Source organism: Tiliqua scincoides, chromosome 4, assembly GCF_035046505.1.
Source record: "Tiliqua scincoides isolate rTilSci1 chromosome 4, rTilSci1.hap2, whole genome shotgun sequence".
Taxonomy (NCBI): Eukaryota; Metazoa; Chordata; class Lepidosauria; order Squamata; family Scincidae; genus Tiliqua; species Tiliqua scincoides.
This window is the reverse complement of record NC_089824.1, coordinates 184,937,286-184,956,633: the sequence shown is the minus strand read 5'-3', so window position 1 is coordinate 184,956,633 and position 19,348 is coordinate 184,937,286. Positions and strand designations below refer to the sequence as shown.

Below are 19,348 nucleotides of genomic sequence, written 5' to 3'. Positions count from 1 at the left end.
GGCTAGATGTTGATTTCTAAACTCCCGTTTTCACCAATCTGATGTGACTTTATGAAACAGTGCCAAGAAAGTGTACACATTTTTGTCCAAACACAGGCTCTGCTTTTGCATGGGGAGCTAATGCAGCCCAAAGTTACCATTACCACTGTAAAATCAGCAATTCAAGCTTAGGCATCAAGTCTTTGAGCTTGTCAATACAAGAAGTAACTAGAAGGCACCACAATACAATAAAAGAATTTAATAGGTGATTTGGAAAAGGTCTAATTCCCTAGAGGACCTTCTCTTATTTCTACCTCTTCCTTTTTAGTAGATGTTTGCTTATAAAAGCCCCAGACTTACACTTAACATGCATGTTGGGAGAATATAAGCACTTTCTGTGTTTGAATGGCAAGTATGCAAATACTAACATAAGAACCTATTGGGAAATAAGCAAAGAAACATAAATGGGGACACATCTTAAGATGTGTTTGGACACATCTTAAGCTGCAGTCTTATATATCAGGAATTTTCAAACTGGGTTGCGACCAGCGTGACCAGAGGTCATAACTGCAAAAGAGGACAAGGCACCCCAAAATGTAGGACATGACAAAATAAAAACTAATAACACTCCTCTATGGATTTCATGGGTTAAACACTATTACTACTTATTATTAAATTTAAAACTATATTACATATAATTTACCGTAGATACTTGCCTATGAGTCAATCTCAGGGAGAAGTCAAGGACAGGTTTTAGCCAAATATGGAATGTTATATGACCCTTGGATAAGTTGGGGGGGGGCATTAAACTTGGGGAGTGTCTGACTAGTTTTGTCTGATTTTATCCAAGGCCAGATCCTGAAAAATAACCTACCAGTAATTGTTACCTAAGAACTGTATAGCCTCTAATTTATTAAAAATATAGTAAAAGATCCTAAGATACATTTTATTCATTAACTTTTAAAATTCTGGTCTTCACAGCTTTTTTGTAAACACTGTAAAAGGGCACTGTAAACAACGTACCAGTGGAGCTATTAATCAAATCCTTCTTTAAGGTGCCTGGTGTGTTAAACCAGAGGCTCTACATATAACTGGGAGTATGCAATTCAGTGCACAGCAGAAAGACAAGCAACAAGGCATTGGCATGAGCAAGTGCAGCTACACAGAGTTGCAACCCAGTTTACTCAGAAGTAGACCCATTGCTTTCCACGGGTGTTATTCTTCAGTAATGGTCACTGAATTGTAGCCTGGGAATTTGTTTCAAATGGAAATGAGGATTACATCCTGGTGCTTTAAAAACCAGACCCCTAGACTTGGTGGTGAGTGAAATTCTTTGAAAATGACTTGCCAGGAACTATTCTGAAGCAGCAGCAAGAAGAAAAATAGAGGGGGCATTTTTTTCCTTCTCCAAACTGGGCATTGAAGGTGCTTATGGGAATTGTAGGCTTTGTGAGGAGTAAGTGCTGCACTACCATAGCAGCAACCCTCATGGATTACAATTCCCATAAGCACCTTCTCTTCCTGTTTGAAGCTAAAATGGCTGCCCACTAACAGGGAAAAGGAGGACATTTAAGTTCTTTTCCAGGACACGAGGCTAAAAAAGGACATGTCCTGAAAAAAAAGAGAATGTCTGGTCACCCTGGCTGTGAACTCATTTGGTGGGATATAACCCAATGTCTTGTGGGTCCTGAGCTGGACACAATTGGAGGCCACACCAGGCCTCTACAAGCAGCTGGTAAGTCATTTCTGGGTTTGTGAAAGTGACTAGTATTGTTTTCAGAGACCTGGCACTGGGAGCTGGGTCACAGTGCCCTCCACCACATAATAGATGGGTTCTGGGAAGAAGGGAGTTTGAGAACGTCTGCTAATACTTACCAGGGTGTAAGTTCATTGAATGTTGGGCAACTTACTTCTGAGTAAGCCTGTATTGGATTGCACCAATATTTGGTGGCTTCTTAAACTAGGGTGTGGCTAAGGGGTGGGGGCGCAGGGACTGGCATTTACTTACCAGTCCGTGCTGCAGCTATGCGAGGATGTGGGCAGCCTTGCACGACCCTCTGCAGGAGGCACCCTCAGGAGGCTGCTGCAGGGACTGGTGAGTAAATGCCAGTCTCTCTAGCCCCTTTAGTGATGTGATCCTGTGTTGCTGCCTACCCCCACTTCCACAAGGCCTTACTGCAGCTCAAACTCTCCCAGAGTTTGAGAACGGCTGGATTACACTGTTGTAGTGCTCTCTTCAGGAGGCTAACCATCTGAAACCTGTTTTTGCTTAGGTGGGATTTTTTTCTAAAGCTTATAACCTACATTCTCCCTTTGATACTAATTATGTCCAATTAACTTTTCAGTTGTGGAAAATCAAACCATGATTTGAACAAAAAACCTAACCTCTGTCCAGGATACAAAACTTCTCAGTGTTGACATAAAGATGCTTTTCAAAGAGCTTGATGTGGAAGTTGAAAGTGCTGACCTGATTTTGCCAACCCTCACATCGAATGTGCTGCACCTGTTCATCAAGACCTTCAGAATACATTTATTTATTGTAAATGAGCCTATGGTTTGACAAGATGGTTAAATAAACCTTGGCAAATGTTTTTATTAGAATAAAGTTTGTTAGATGTCTTATAATTTTAATAGGACAATTCTGCAGCTCTCACAGTGTAGTAGACACCATCCACCTCCTCAGAATGGAACATTTATTGGCCAGCAATAAACCCATTTCTTTCTGGCCTGCAAACAGAGCAATTTCTAGCGGTTGTTGAGAGATCATTCCTGCCACAAACTTGTAGCACATGCTAGTTAGTTGGTTGTTTGAGGAGAAAAAAAAAAAAGATGAGTGGGCTACTTAGTCCATGAGTTTTGATTCTGCTTATTTCAGGCAGAATCACTTCCTTCTGTGGGTTGCTGTTAACCTACTTAGTTTAGATTTTTCAAAGTACTTCTGATGAAAGGTTTACCCCCCCCCCCAAGACTTAGCAGAAGCAGCTCCAGTGGGCCTTGCCTATTGATGCTAATTTAGAAGAGAAAAGAATGAAATTTTATCTCTACTTGAGTATAGCCTCTCCAGGCATTTGGCTATACAGACTTCAGTTGCCTAGTAACACACAAACAGCACCAGAAGGTGGCTTACAGTAGGGCTGCCATGCACACCAGGAGAGATGATAGTACTTACATAATTAGCAGTCTCCAAATAACTCATTATGTGAGCTCAGACTGAGTTGAACAAGCAAAGCAATGTCTCCATGAGAAAATACAGCAATGTTTGTATACTGCCATAGAGAGAGAACAGATGTTTTATACCATTTAAGAAGCAATTAAAAAGCCAAACTTCTGCTGGGCTAGATTATATCACCCATTGCTGGCATTTAGCCCCATGGAAACTGGGTTGTTCTGAAGGTTTTCCCATCTGATGGGCCTGCTGATAAAGCGTTTTAAACACAACCCTTGTCAAACAAGGTATTAGGCCTGTGGGCCACTTCACATGCAAATTTCTTATATTGTGTACTAAGTACACCATGAGCGAAAATCATAAGCATTATCCATAGACTATCCTAAGAAACGTACAACCTTTCATGCAAAGAAATTACTTATATAATTGTAACCTGCTAAAGGAGCTTATGTAGTAATTGAAATTCTACTAGATGCCAGTAATGTGTATATACATATATATTTACACACACACACACACAAAAACAAAAGTGAAGGTGCTGTCTTTTCAAACATCAATCATGTGTACTAGTAAATTTGAGCTTTTCAGGGGAATAGTTTGGATGCTTGTAGAAGGCATTTTCTGCTCGCTAAAGGATAGTTTGACATCTTCTAGTAAAGCACCAAGTGAGAAAAGTGAAATCTAAAGATGTTCAGAAATATAAGAACTGCTGTAGCACCTAACCTATCACTGCACTTTTATGCATTTGAAACAGCACTAGGCCTCTGTTTTTTGCTTGTAAGTTTTCCACTTAAATAATACAGAGCAGAAAAAAAGTGAAGTTATTTGAAAAGATATTTAGAACATAGTAATCAGCAGGCCATGAACTAGAATCTCTTTAATGTATCTATATAAAAAATAATGAGCGATTTACAGGTCTTTTTTCTAGGCAGAACCTCAGAAGTATATATAAAGGTGCTGTACAATATATAAACATTTACATCCAGTACAACCATAGGTTTCTCAGCATTCCAAGGCCACATTGCTAAATCATTTTATGCAGTTTAGTACAGATACAAAATATCTGGATAGGAGGGCTCACATCAAACAGAGAACAACGAATTAGATCACACCATTAAATGGTTGAGTAGCATCTGGATAATGGTTACTTGCTGAGTAATGAGAAAACAGACCACTTCAGTTTTACTAAGTCATCCTGATACTTTTGCAGTTTTCATTCAACACTGTATTCTGTGACTGAGTGCAGATAATCTTACTGGAAGGAGAATTTGTGACATTTATCAAGGTATTAATCTACATAGGCTTACTCAAATATTAAATATTTTCACAGTAATATTCTACAATATTTGCACATACGTCCTACAGCAACTTGAGTCTTTAAATGAGAAGTAGAGATGTATCATTTGATCTATTTCAAAAACCTATTTTCAAATAGTAGAGTTTAAAAATATTCATCTTTTTAAAAACAGTTGGTAGCGCCTGTCCAGCATTGATTTATTTTGCCTCAGTAACTTCACTGCAGAGAAATGCTCAGGAACACTCACTCCACAGATACCCTTTAGCTTCCTGTTCTGAGCCCCACTACAAGCTGCTTTCAGATCTCAGAATCTCAAACAAGAAATGCCAATTTTGCAGAGTGGGGTTACCATTCATAAGGAATAAAAAGCCCAGCTGCATAGGGCCTATAAGCCCACATGGATCTGTAAAGGACCTTCACAGCCAGTGCGCATAAAACTTGTACAACTTTTGAAAAGATGAACAAGCATACTAATAGGCTTTAAGAGCATCCTCACACTAGTATATGGTCCTGGTTGCAAAATAAAAAAATTGTTCCTTATAGAAGAGCCAGACTAAATATTAAACTCCTTTTTCCCAGCACTTGGGGAATGAGGTTCCCTTTTCCTCATTTTTGACACCTGCTAGCTAGTAGGTCTGCTGTTGAAGCTTTGCTTGCAGCTGCCCTAATCCTTCCAGTGTGTTCTCTCTTGTGGATTGGCCCTTTCCTCCCCACCTCCCAGCCTGAGCATTACAGCAACATTCTGTAAGGAGCCTAATACTTCAACAGGTGACTGCCCTGCTGTCACTTGTGCCAACTGGTCAAGTTACACTAGCAGGATTATTAGCACAGGTAGAACACCAACTCTCAGATGAAATCACCAACAACAGCCCCAAGCTATCACAATAAATAGGTGCGCCGCTTTTATGAGAATTCTTGAGCTAAAGCATGCCATGGCCAGGATAACAGAAGTGTCCCCCTGGTTACAGCCTACTCCTAGCGAATTTACAGTAATGCTGGTTTTCCAAATGTCTGCACCAATCCATTGAATGGTCCACTGCACTCAAAAGCATTTCAAACAGGCTGGGTGGAAAGCGTAATTAGCAATCTGGATTTGTATTTAAAGCAATGTTCTTTGGAAGTAATTTTGCTAAATCTTTCAGTGACTACTAGGTGGCAAGCGGTTTCTGGTCTAAGAAAGAGTTCTCAGTGTGTTTGAGGAGAGAAGGGAAACTGCTCAAAGAAAATGAATTTTTTAACTGTTGGGACTTGCTGTGAAGAGAGCCTTTTAAAAGAATTACATAAGTAACAGTGGTTATGGACACATTCACCTTATGTAAGTGTGTCCAATGGGGAAGGAGAGAGTGCCACAGCAGCAGGGCTCTATAAGCATTGTCAAAGAGGTGCCCCCAATATATGCATCTTTACTGCTGCAGAGCTGGCTACCCAATCTGGGCTTTTCTCCAAACTTGAAATATTACAGAAATAACTGGTTAACCAGAAATTGTGGCAAGATATTAAAAATGAATGTTTGCATCATCATAGGCAGATCACAAGCAGTGACTGCTCTATTCCACTTTCACATTTCTGAGAAAGCATTTTCTGCACACAGCAAAGGAAACAACAGCCAGAAATGCTGGAAGGAAAACCAAAGACAAAAACAGAAAGGCTGAAGAAAGGGCAAAAGAACAAAAGATAAGAAAGGTGATGAGAAAAGAGCAGAATAAGAGAAAGACTGAAAAAGGGATAAGAATGCCAGAGAAGCCTAGACCAATCATGATAAAATAAAGGAGGAAGTGACAAGTCTTAACCTACCCACTCTTCTAGTGTAATTTTAAAATGCTAATTTCTTTTGTTACCATTGGAAGGCTCACAGTTTTTGTCTTTTTACCAGGAGACTCACTGATAAAATATTCAAGCTTTGATATATAAGGATTCCAGGACGCCCTTCACCCAACCTCATTCAAAAGCAACCAAATCCAGTGCTTGAGCTGTTTACGATCCACAGGCTCTCTCATTACTTACACTTTACCACTTTACCATCTTTCTCCTCTCTCTGTCCCCGCCCCCAATTATATGGCTGAGGTGCAAATGTACTGTTATTAACATTCCCCACTTTCATCATTTATGCACAATACAGAAACAGAAGAGGTAAATCCCATGGACTCTTTTAAAAGCTGATGATCACTTATGTACAAACATGGAAAGCAAACTATAATAGGCTTCTATTAATAGGCACAAGCAAGGACAATTCTTAAGAAGTTGACTTTGGTGGATTGGTTCTGGTTTATGCTGCTTTCTGTGATGTAAGATCTTCAGTGTTCAGGCAAAGCAGGAAATCTTCAAGTGTTTAGCCAGCATTAGGCAAAAAACAAGCAAGCAACAGATGGAAGATTCTGACAAACAGCATGTCAGTAAGCTTGGAAGCATATGCATGCTGCATATTTAATATCTAATCCTAGAATGCTGGTTTAAAAAAAAAAATCAGAAAATTTGATGGCAGCCCTGAAACAATTTACTTCCACATAGTCTCACCGAAATTAATGGAATGCTTTGTTGTAAACTGATTTCAAAACTACTACTTAACTTTCAGATTAAAGTTTGTATGTGTTACTACTATCATCAACAGTTCAAAAAAATGTCAACCTGATAATGCATCACGTACTATAAACAAATGGGCACTTTCCTGTTTAAAATTATTTTGTTGGTATTGGAAGGTGGGGAGAAAAGTGAACTTTTTGAAACAGCGTTTGGGGGACATGTTTGCTCCCTGACTGCACAAAGTGGAGAACCAGCCCACCCAACTTCTTGCTCAAGTAGTGAGAACTCAGAAGTATTCTCTATGTAAACATGCAGCATGCCTGAGTAAACACTCCTCTTAAAAACAAAACAAATGTTGCTTTTTTGTGGCAGTGAAAAACGCAGGAGAAGATTCAACAGGATACAGTAGATATCTTGGCACAGGAACAAGTATTGAGTCCTGATTACACTGATATTAGGCATTAAATAATTTTGTTCATGAACTCACAATACTATCAGAAAGCCTTAGCAGTGCAACATCAGGAGCAGCAGGACACCACCTTCGAAAGGGACAAAAGGACAGCAGCTTTTGAAGAGTTTCTTATATGCAGTCCAAAAGGTCCTTCATGCAGTCTTATTAACTTATGATCAATGTACTTTCCTTTCTGTCAATCACAGTGTCTGAAAAAAATGACAGTTTTGTGAAAAGTAAAACTGTTTAATGACCACATTAGAAACCTGATTAAAATATGTTCTAAAAAAAGTTTGTCAGTCAAACCCGTTTGTCAGTCACACCTGTTGCTTTTGTGACTCTACTTGCACTTGGTACCTTCCAAGGTCCAGGAGTTAATGTTTTCTTCACTGGAGATCTGTTCTCACATTTGGAAATTCCATCCTCTTTGGTTTTATCAGCTGGTTCCAAGTCATTGTTTCGGAATTTGTTCAGGACAACAGGCTCTTTAGCTTCAAGTCTAGTGTTCTGATCCTCAGAAAGTGGTGAATCATAAGGAAGGCCTGCCATTTTGAATTGGCTACAGATTTTCATTTGTTCATCTTCCAAGGTGTTCTTCCTAAGCTGATTAGTCTTAAGAAGTGGGAGAGACGGCTCTTCTGACTTGGTATGTGCTGTTTCCGAAGGGCACTTCTCATCCTTTCCAGATATGTTTTGCTTTGTGCCTTCCCTCACGACTCCTAATTTCACTTGGTCATCTTTTAGTGGTATAGCTGGGTCTTTATCATCAGCATGTGTTCTATTTTGACATTCTAGCAACCCTTGTTCCATGTTTAGTTTGTCTTTGCTTCTCTCTTTCTTTGGATGTTTCTGGGGACTGGCAGATCTGCCTCTTTTTTCTTGAGTAGGGGATTTTACGAAAACTTCATTCTCAGAGGTTCCTGGGAGCTTGCTTTCACGCTTTCTTGGACTCTCTGGTTGGTCTAAGCAACCCTTGTGGGTGTTTTTAGATTCTCCCTTTCTAGGGCTGTTGCAAAGTGCTTGCTGATGGCCTCTGGAAGTACTATTGCTCAACTTTTTGGGACTAGCTGATCTGCCTGTGCTGGTAGCATTGCCTATTGCTAACTGTGCATTACTGTGTGCCACCTTATTGCCTGGACTGGAGGGGTGGTCCCGTTTGTTCACATTCCTTCGTGCAGAAGTTGCATTCTTACTCTCTGAGTGGTTTTCCACTAAAGTGCTTTTCTTTTCAGGCACACTATTCTTCAGCTTTTCCCGTTTCTCAGACACCTGAATTTTCATTAAAGCTTCTTCTGACCCTGGCAAATGAGATGCTTCTGATGTGGAAGCAGAATGTGAGGATGAGGGAAGTGGCATCTGTTCACCATGTGTTACACTTGAGGATGTTGGATTAAAACTATCCAGATCACCTGTGCCAGAACAAGGAAAGATATGCAGCTAAGTAACCCAAAAAGCATTCATCATCGACATCTTAACACCCTTCACAGTTTTAATAGTAAGTCATGTAAAAACACAAAATTATACAGGTGTGTCCCTGTATCTGTGAGGGCTCCATTCCATGGACCGCTCCCCTGCAGATATGGAAACCATGGATATGGGGGATGCCTGTATTAATTGCACGCACGCATTAACATTCTTTAAATGCTTACCAGGAAGTGTTTCTTGCTTAAAACAGATCGCTATAAGCACTCATGAGGAAGTTACATATAAATGGAAGTTAACAGCTTCCTGTTCAGCATTCCATATAATGTATTTTTCGCTCCATAAGATGCACTTCCCCCCCCCCAAAGTGGGGGGGAAAGTGTGTACGTCTTATGGAGCGAATACTGCAAAAAAAAAAAAAAAACTCCGCCCCCGGCCCCGCCTTCCCAGGAAAGTGTGGGTGGGATGGCAGTCTTGCTGAGCAAGCCCTCCTGTCTACTCAGAAGTAAGTTTCAGAGTCACTGGGGCTCACTCCCAGGAAAGCGTGGGTGGGGTGACAGTCTTGCTGAGCAAGCCCCTAGAGCAGGGGTGCTCATTATGTCGATTGAGAGCTACCAGTCGATCTCCAGGCGAAATGAGTCAATCGCAGGCTTCTCTCCCGTCCACGCATCCCTAGGAGTGAGCCCCTGGCAGGCTTGTGAGCCCAGGGAGGGAGCCTAGGGAGTGAGTCCAGGGAGTGAGCACCTGACGGTTCTGTGTGCAAGGGGTTTTGCACTGGTCTTGCTGTGATGTCTATACAGAGATCTTCCCTTCCCCACACCTTTCCCCTGCTTTTGCACAGGTATGTATGGAGATCTGCCCCCCCCCCACTTCCATCTATTGGTTCTGTGTGCAAGGGGTTTTGCACTGGTCTTGCTGTGATGTCTATACAGAGATCTTCCCTTCCCCACACCTTTCCCCTGTTTTTGCACTGGTCTGTATAGAGATCTGCTTCCACCCCCCCCCCTTGTATTGGAATCCAGGAAGATCTGGTGAGGAGGTAGATGTGGTGTCAGCTGTGGCCCCTTTAAGGGTAAGGCCTGGGCATCCAGCAGAGTGTACTGCACAGCTGCAGCCACTGGAAGGCAATAGGGCCCTCAGGGATATAAGGAGTACCAGAGGCAGAAAGGGTTTGTGGGTTTTGAAGGAGTGCAGGTTGGAGAGGAGACTGGCTGGATTTATTGAATTTGGAATCTGACTGTGGATTGTGACTGGACTTGGATACCCTGATGGATTTGACTGACCTACCTAGAACCTGACCTTGGACTGTAATTTGGCTTATTGGCTCTGGACTCTGATTTGGTAACTCTGATTGATGGGACTGATTTACTTGGCATCTGTGGACTGGAACTGGACTCACTTTTGCTTGCTGCACTGGTGAGTTGCACAAGGGGGACTGATCAGCCTTAAGCGGGCACGAGGTCCAGTGGATTGGAATTTGACAGAACATCATTGTAGCAGAAAGATAATGTGATCCCCTATTTGTGTGCACCTGCTTCATAAATTCTGACTCTAGCGATGATGAGTTCTTGGGGTTTCCAGAAAACTAGAGTACTCAAACCTTTAAGTCTCTCCATTTGTTAATGACAGTGATAATGGTTCTTAATGCCACTATTGACTGCTGTTCACTTTACATGGTTCAAATGTTATTCTGTTATAGTTTCTTAAATATTTTATTACACTATTTGGTTCAGAATATTTTTTTCCTTGTTTTCCTCCTCTAAAAACTAGGTCCGTCTTATGGAGCGAAAAATACGGTAGTTTTATTTGGCATTCGGGCTGCTGGCAGTCTGCTTTTGGTGTGAAATAAGCATGAATGTTTCTAGCAACGTTTTAATCAAGAAAAACTTCGCAGTAAGCGTTTAAAGAATGTTAATGTGCACTTGGGGAGCCCCCGGTCCACAAATAACTGAAACTGTAGCTATGGGAGCTACAGACATTGGAGCCTGCCTGTAATATAGGAAACCAACTCAGGTCTTTATATGACATAAGAAAAATCTTTGTACATATCTAACAAATGCTGTTCAACTGCTACATATATCCTTGAAACTACATAAACCCAGCCCCAACTCTTCTATATAACAAATTAAAAGTACTGTACAGGAATCCTACCCAACCACTTTTAGCTGGACACCTTTCTCTCAGCATATCGTCTGAGCCTTAGTTATACCCACCAATATAGTTTCACTCCGTCAAAACACTTGTCAGATCTAGCCAATCCCTAAAATTATGGACTAAACCACAATTTACTAATTGAAATGGGCAGCTGGGCTAAGCAAAGGTTAAATGCTACATGTAATGTAGTGGTTTCATCCACTAACCTCTTTTGTATTGTAGATGGGAAGGAGAGGGCATGGCATACATGCTCTTATATAGACTCGTAAATGAAAGCTTAAAGGTTCTCACAGGGGTCTCCAAACTTTTTGGCCCGAGGGCCAAATATCAAATATCTGGCGTGGTGTGGAGGGTTGGAAAAAAATTTTAAGTATAAAATTTAAATAAATAAATTAGAGATGGAACTTAGATGAGTGAATAAATGAATGAAGGGGCTCATTCATTCAACCTCTCTGGCTCTCAGAACACCTCCAGACACAATCAGAGCACAGTTCTGGTCATGTTCAGTTGAGTGGGCCAGAGGCTTTCAGGGGACAAGAGGTTGGCCGTGGGCTGGACAGAGGCTTGCTGTAGGCTGTATTTGGCCTCTGGGCTGGGGTTTGGAGACCCCTGCTCTAGAAAAATTGGTAAAAAAGTTTTGCAAAATAAGCTGGAGAGAGGAGAGCCACCATTGCAAGATTTCCCTCTCATGTGCACTACAGTATCACAATGGGAGGGGGGGAGTCCTGATTTTGAGGATGTGCTAGAGCACCAACATGATTTTTGCTGGCACAGAGAAAGGGCTTGTGAGATCTGTAGTCCTTGGTTGGTGAGTGTGGAATTCTGGGCTCCTAAAATTGATTTTTCTGCATCAGTCATTCGCTACATTACCTCAATTCATGGCAAAAGAAAACTGGAAAAAGGGAGAATGGAAAACTATTATTTAAAGCAAATAAAAAGAGGTCAATCACAAGACATGCAGATTTACCAAGTCTTTAAGGAAAGACCAAGAAAAGCACTGAAAGCTTTAATGCTGCTCAGGTTTCACGTAGGAGCACAAACTGGAAGGAGCCAAACCTGAGGAAGGAAGAGAAAAAGCCCAGGACTATATACCAAAATCACAGCACACAGTTAGCAAGACTTCATCAGAAATGTACGATTCATAAAGCAGAGTGCAAGAGCTGGCACAGTGAGAATATAAAGAATCCCTCTCTTCTCAGAGCCTTAGCAGAGGTCTGAGTAACTGGAAGGAGAGGAGTTTGCTACTACTGTTTCTGAGTGCAGCATCTGCCTGAAGCTACAAGGAAATGCAAGCAACTGATGTTAGGATGGTTCTGGCCCTTTACAATAAGTCAGCAACTGATGATAGGTTGATTCTGGTCCTTTACAATAAGTGGACTTAAACAGGAGAGATTCAACTAGTTGGTCTAATAAAATTGTGAAAGCAAAAAGAGCAGACCTCTATAACCGAGAGAGAGAGAGAGATACCACTGCCTTTTAAAAAAATCTGATGCGAGCACTGAGAAAATACAGTGAGAACATTTTTCCTCTTTATTTTAGTGCGCTCAAAGTGGGGAAGGGTGTTAGTGTGTGGCGGTAGAGGCTGGGGGTAGATACAAACAGAGAGATACCTTTAAGTCTGGAAGTTCACACTGTCCTATTTGTTCACAAGGGAGTTCAGTGTCACTGAACGAATAGCACTTTAACCAGTCCTATTTCAGCAGTGTTCTGCCACAGAAAATTTCCCTCCATTAAGACAACACATCTCTTTCTTTAAGCCTCTTGTGCTGAATTCCTGGCACTAATGCCCCCCACCCCATTTATTACAATTTGACTAACAGGAATAGAAACTATTATTACAGTCATTGCCAATCTAAAAAGTGCATGTGCACATGCATACACCCTTACCTTTGAACTTCCTAGTTTTTCAAATATGTTAGATATCTCTCAGATACCAATGAACAAGACAATGTTACACTGAAAGCAGTACAAACATGTATTTTAATGAATGAGCCAGTCTGCTCTCCCAAATCAGACTGTGCTGCAGATGAAAGTGTCGACCCAATGTGCGGTGGCAGTGAAGAAGGCCAATTCTATGCTTGGGATCATTAGAAAAGGTATTGAGAACAAAACGGCTAATATTATAATGCCGTTGTACAAATCTATGGTAAGGCCACACCTGGATTATTGTGTCCAGTTCTGGTCGCCGCATCTCAAAAAGGACATAGTGGAAATGGAAAAGGTGCAAAAGAGAGCGACTAAGGTGATTGCTGGGCTGGGGCACCTTCCTTATGAGGAAAGGCTATGGCGTTTGGGCCTCTTCAGCCTAGAAAAGAGACGCCTGAGGGGGGACATGATTGAGACATACAAAATTATGCAGGGGAAGGATAAAGTGGATAGAGAGATGCTCTTTACACTCTCACATAACACCAGAACCAGGGGACATCCACTAAAATTGAGTGTTGGGAGGGTTAGGACAGACAAAAGAAAATATTTCTTTACTCAGCGTGTGGTCGGTCTGTGGAACTCCTTGCCGCAGGATGTGGTGACGACAACTGGCCTGGATGCCGTTAAAAGGGGATTGGACAAGTTTCTAGAGGAAAAACCCATTATGGGTTACAAGCCATGATGTGTATGTGCAACCTCCTGATTTTAGAAATAGGCTATGTCAGTATGTCAATGCAAGGAGGGCACCAGGATGCAGGTCTCTTGTTATCAGGTGTGCTCCCTGGGGCATTTGGGCCGCTGTGAGATACTGGAAGCTGGACTAGATGGGCCTATGGCCTGATCCAGTGGGGCTGTTCTTATGTTCTTAACAAGGAAGCTAGGCCACTGGGGCATTTTAATGTGCAGTTCTGAATCTTCCCTGAGATCATCTTGATTTACAGAAAGCAAAATCAAGGTTCTTATAGACACTTTTGCCACTCAATTAGCTTATAGACGAGTTCTGTGTTGTCTTGTTTGCTAAAGACATCAATTCACCACTGGCACTGTCCGTTGTTGTGTGATCTAACCTTTGGAAAGTATCTGTCAGAAGTTTAAATTTAATAATTTAACGTGAAAAGTCAATAAAATTTTCCAATGAAACAAGGCATGGAACTAAAGATTTCAAGCTACATGAAATTTTTGCTTTTTATTTCTATAAATACATGCTTATAAGATTTCAGAAAATCACCCCATGAAAGAAGTCTAAGGGTGTAATCCTAACCACACTTTCCTGAGAGTAAGCCCCATTGAACAAAATAGGGCTTACTTCTGAGTAGACCTGGTTAGGATTGTGTCCTAAATTATTTCAACACTTGAAAAACATTGTGGCAAAGCATACAAAGATATAAAAGTGTATTTTCATATATTTCAGATTGGCTTCTTTGTTTCTGTTATGTATTTGTCTGACGAGGTGGACAAACACCCTTACATTCCTATACTATGATGTGCAGATGCAGATCAAGGAAAGCAAAGACTCTGGTAAGACTGAGAAGTCAGACTTACTGTGAAGTTCTCTGTCAGGAAGACTAGAAAAAAGTCAACAGTAACTCTTTTTCAGTCAGAGCCAGAACACTTGATAACGCTTGAACGAGCGCCTGCTCAACTGCAGGAACTTCCAACTAGTTAAAAAGCAAATCTGAACAAGGCTTGTGGGCATCTAACCTCTATGTATAAGCAAACGGAGAAACACTAGGAAAAAAAGAATTCTTGGGGCCCAACCCTAACTTGAGCTGGAGCAGGCAGGCCAGCAGACTTGCACTGCATTCAACGCAAGTTTGGGGCTGTCTAAGGCTTGGCCCAAGGCAAGGGAAAACTTTTTCCCTTATCCTGTGTTGCATTGTAGCAGCCCCAAAGGGTCTACTCAGATCTGTGCTACCTGATGAGGTGGCACAGGTGCCACTACGTGCCACCCAGGAACGGGGGTTGGATCTGGCATAACTACCGTATCCTGGCCCTGTCTCTTGCTCCTCTCTCTCCAGCCCCCAGGAATGCCACCCCTGCCCTGAAAGGCCTACCCCTTTCCTGCCCCACGACTCCCAGACCCCCACACCAGTCCTGAAATGCCGGCACATACTTACCTTCCGCCACTGCTGCAGAGGCTGCATGCAGCCTCGGCAGGCCAGTACAGATCCCTGTGCTGGCCTGGCTTACTTCCATGGAGGTGCAAGCATGTTTTATGGCACATTTGAGACCCTGCCGGGCCAGGTTGGTAGCCAAGTTGGTGGCGGTGCAACCTCTACTAAAGAAATCCTCTCTAGATTGCACTGTATTAGATAATTAGACAATCTCCATCTTCCATTCTCGGCAAGGTGATCAAGCATGTGATGGTAACTCAGCTCCAAGGACTCTTGAATGAGGATGATCATCTTGACCCTTTCCAATTCGGTTTTTGATCTGGCTTTGGAACATAAACAGCTTTGGTTGTTCTAGTGCAGTGGTTCCCAAACCTTTTAGCATCAGGACCTACCTAAAAAGTTTCACTTTACCAACTGGTCAAGCTTTTGTGGCTATAATGGTGATTGGGTAGCAGTGCTCCCCCCAAGTAACAGATTGTTTAACCCTTGATGCACACAGTATCAGTTTCCTGACCCACCAAAAATTGGGTCATGACCCATTGATGGGACCTGGACCCACAGTTTGGGAACCACTGCTCTAGTGGATAATTTACACCAGGAATCAGAGAGGGGGAGTGTGCCCCAGATGATTCTGCTGAAACTCTCAGTGGTGTTGGATACCATAGATCAGGTTGGTATTCTCAGTTGCTTGTACATTGGTGAATTTTACCTTCCTGGAGAGGAAATTCCAGAAGGTGATGCTCTATGTCATGACCTTTGGAACATAAGCATTCTGTAGGGTTCTCTATCCCATTCCCCATGTTGATGAATATCTATATGAAACTGCTGATAGAGATAATTCTGGAATTTCAATATGCTAATGACATCCACTTGTAGATCTCATTACCATCCCCTGCAGGAGAAGCTATGGAGGCCCCTGAGCCAGAGTCTTAAATTAGTGAACAGTTGGATGTTGGCAAATGAGCTGAAATTAAATCCAGACAAAACAGAAATTTTTCTGGTCAGGAGACCTACCAACTTGGTAACAGTGTCTTCACAAGTTCTGACATGTAGCACTCCCTTTGAAGGAACACATTTGCAGTTTGGGAGTACTTTTGGACTCAACCTTACCTTGGATGCCTAGGCTGGTGACCAGGGTGCTTTTGCCTAGCTTGGGTTGGTGTGCAAGCTGTTTTTTTTCCTCCTCAGTCAGACCTAGCTGTGGTTACCTATGCACTGGCCATCTCTTGTCTGGATTACTGCAAAGCACTCTACAAAGATCTGCCCTTGAAGACCCTTAGGAAGCTTCAATTGGTACAAAAGGCAGTCACAAGAACTTTAACAGGGGCAAAACATTAGATCATATCTGTCACGGTTGTTCAGCAGTACTGGTTGCCAGTTTGCTTCTGGGTGTGATTCAAAGCTGGTTATTGTCTTTAAAGTCTTAAACAAATTGGGAGCATGTTACCTGATGGACTGCCTATACAATTAGAGTCTACTTATGATCTGAGATAATCTGGAGAGGCTCTCCTGGGCATCCCTTTGCATTCTGAGGGGTAGCTTGTGGGCACAGTCAGAGAGGGACTTATTTGTGAAAGCCCCTTCATGTGGAATCCCCTCCCATGTCTTTCCCCTCCTTTCCCTTCCTTTCCCCTTTGGGGAAAGACACCCTCTTTCCCCAAACACATGAGCAGTATAAACTGACTCCATCTTGGTCTCAGAGTCAGGCAGGCCTCCCTGAAATGTGAAAAAGGATGAGATTTTGCTGGTTCCCAAGGAAAGGCCCCTTTGCGGGTCGATTAAATCTGGGCACTTGAGGTCTGACAAAGGATAGCTAGCAAAAACCAGTCCTGTCTGAATATTACATTAAATTACAGTTGCCCAATTGGGTAGGCCTTTTTCAGACTCTGGGCCAAGAAGTTCTTCCACCTGAACCTGGGATAACACACCCTGCTACACTATTGTTAGCAGGATCTTCCTGGATGGGCCATCAAGCTGTTCTCCTGGAAACACACAATCAAGGCCAGGAAGCCCAAAATGCATAGCTCAAGAAACTCTCCAAACTCCTTTGTCCTGTCAACATTCCTTTTGTTTCCTATGTAAAGTCCTATAACTTCCCTGCTCTGTAAGCAGATGGGGGGAGGGGGTGCAGCCTGGCATTTCACTTTGTAAGCAAACAGACTGGGGGAGAATTTGGTCACTTCAGTAGCAAGCAGCTGAAGGCCAGCTCTCTCCCTACTAGGAACCTGGGAACCTAGCAGCCCTGCCTTGCTGCTCAGGAAGGACTTTGCATTCAAGCCATAACCAGCAGACTAGGATAGGTGATTTCCCCCCCTTTTGATCTCTTCCCCCCCCCCCCAAAAAAAAAGATTATTTCTTTAATAAACTCTATCGTCTTTGAAAAGCTCGGTATTGTGGTTACTGTTAGCCTAATTTTGAGGCACTTTTGAGATTGGTTGCACTGCTCATCCATGACAATGATCCCAAACCTTGTCACACTGCTAGATTTGACCTCTTGCTTGCTAATTTCCCCAATTTCAGTTATGTGCGTGTGTGTGTAGGTCACACGTGTACATGTGAAGGAGCAGTGTTGGCAACACATGAGAGATGTGTTTAGACCCCTACAGTTTCCGAAAGTACTTAAGCTGCATCTCTTTAAATGTGCTTTTTCAGATTATGTTTCATTTTATGCTATTCTTCTTGCTTTGGGATTGTTTTTGCTTTATATTTTTTTGTAATTGATTTTATTGTTAATATGCTTTTATGGTTGTAACCAGCCTTGGACTTTTCAAGAAGGTGGGATAAAAATATTTTTAAAATAAATAAAAGAGGTCTGGTCTAGAGGGTAGAGCCTCCATCTGCCTGAAGATAACATCCACAAGGTCGCCAGTTCGAGGCCACCGGCACCGTGCATCCCTGAAGCAGCTGACAAGCTGAAGCCGAGCTATTCCATCTGCTCTGAGCGTGGGATGATGGAGGCCAGAATGTAAAGCCAGATCGGAATGAAACACCTTGAATGTAGTCGTTCTTGAAAGAAAGAACCTTCTTTGAAATTGTAAAAATCCCTGTTTAATAAGGGATTTAAATAAAGCCTGCCTATGTAAACCGCCTTGAATAAAGTCTTGAATAAAGACCAAGAAAGGCGGTATATAAATACCTGTTGTTGTTGTTGTTGTTATTATTAAATAAGTAAATGAAAAAATTTCTCAGGACATGCCTTTGTAAGGCTGGACTTTGGGGGATGCACACTATCTAATTAACATAAAAAGGCAGATGAATAAGAGTGTGAAGTCAAGAGAGAAGAGAGGAATGGAAAACAATGTTTAGGTAATTGGTTGACTGGCAAAGATATTAGAGTTAAACTCTGCTAAATGTAGAACTGAAGTGAGGCTGGGAGTGAAGTTTGCTGGACACGCCTTCCAAGGAGGTGAAGCTAACCTCCTTATCAGTGCTCTGAACAATGAACATCAGCAGCATATGATTCAGGCTTCTACAGTTCCCCTTTCCCATCTACAAGCACCATAAACTAGCCAACTGTCTTTCCATCTTACCATGATCTGGTATTAAGCCAGTTCCTGGCCGCAAAAGGAGAAGGACTTTATTTCCTCCAGACTGAATCAACTCAATGGCTCTTGTATGGGTGATTCCTTGGGTTGGTTCCCCATTGATTTCAACAATCTGATCACCAACCTGAAAGAGAAAAGCACTCAAATGAAGCTACAAAGAACAACTCAAATGCCTGCCCGGTATGTAGAACTCATTTACCTAAATTTGTTTTACCCTGCTTTATCATGTTAAACCACTCATTTTAAAATAAACATTTGCTGGGCCCACACCACATCATTTTAATCCTTCAAGGTTCTAAAAAGACTCTGACTAATAGTTGGGATTCCTGGAGTTTCCCCATTCACTTCAAAATAACTCTCCATTTTATGGGTGGCCATCAACATGTGGAAGCCCTAGTGTGGTGATAAAGGCCAGGCACAGAATTGCCTTTTTTGGCACTAAGGAACAAGAACAAAGATTGTGTGAAGTATAACTCAAGAATCATAAGAGCATACTGCAGTTTAATTAAGCTACCACCAGATGTCACCATTATATACAATGTGCTGCTGTAAAGGGTAAGAGAGAGAATGTGTGCATGCACAGGATAGTGTTATATAATATCTTGGTGTACAATATACATCATGCAGTGCAGAGCCTGATACCTCAGGAAGCAGTGCAATAAGAGGAGAAGAAATAGTGCCATTTAAGGTGGGACAAAGCAGTATTTCAATCTTGTAATGTGGAACAATTTCTAGCTTAGAGAATGGAACTACTGATTCTTCCTACTCAAGGCC

The 19,348-nt window shown here is 42.0% G+C and overlaps 2 protein-coding genes across 9 annotated transcripts in view; one reads left to right on the top strand and one right to left on the bottom strand.

Annotated features, from left to right (window-relative positions):
• PHTF1 (putative homeodomain transcription factor 1) overlaps positions 1-2,611 on the top strand; it is a 30,470-nt gene extending 27,859 nt beyond the window's left edge. For 5 of the 7 annotated variants that reach the window (XM_066623242.1, XM_066623241.1, XM_066623245.1 and 2 more), the window contains one exon: positions 2,325-2,608. In XM_066623242.1, the coding sequence (XP_066479339.1) occupies positions 2,325-2,345 (21 nt within the window). In that variant the 3' untranslated portion in view covers positions 2,346-2,608. Of the gene's footprint in view, positions 1-2,324 lie in introns of all 7 variants that reach the window. The other 2 variants (XM_066623244.1, XM_066623243.1) reach the window with 2 other exon arrangements.
• Positions 2,612-3,864: 1,253 nt separating this feature from the next.
• Positions 3,865-19,348, bottom strand: part of MAGI3 (membrane associated guanylate kinase, WW and PDZ domain containing 3) — a 158,685-nt gene continuing 143,201 nt past the window's right edge. Inside the window, exons 20-22 of one of the 2 annotated variants that reach the window (XM_066626610.1) lie at positions 18,560-18,698; positions 7,737-8,822; positions 3,865-7,622 (exon numbers count right to left, since the gene is read on the bottom strand). In XM_066626610.1, coding sequence (XP_066482707.1) covers positions 7,579-7,622; positions 7,737-8,822; positions 18,560-18,698 — 1,269 coding nt within the window. In that variant the 3' untranslated portion in view covers positions 3,865-7,578. Of the gene's footprint in view, positions 7,623-7,736; positions 8,823-11,956; positions 12,046-18,559; positions 18,699-19,348 lie in introns of those variants that run through there. The other variant, XM_066626611.1, reaches the window with a different exon arrangement.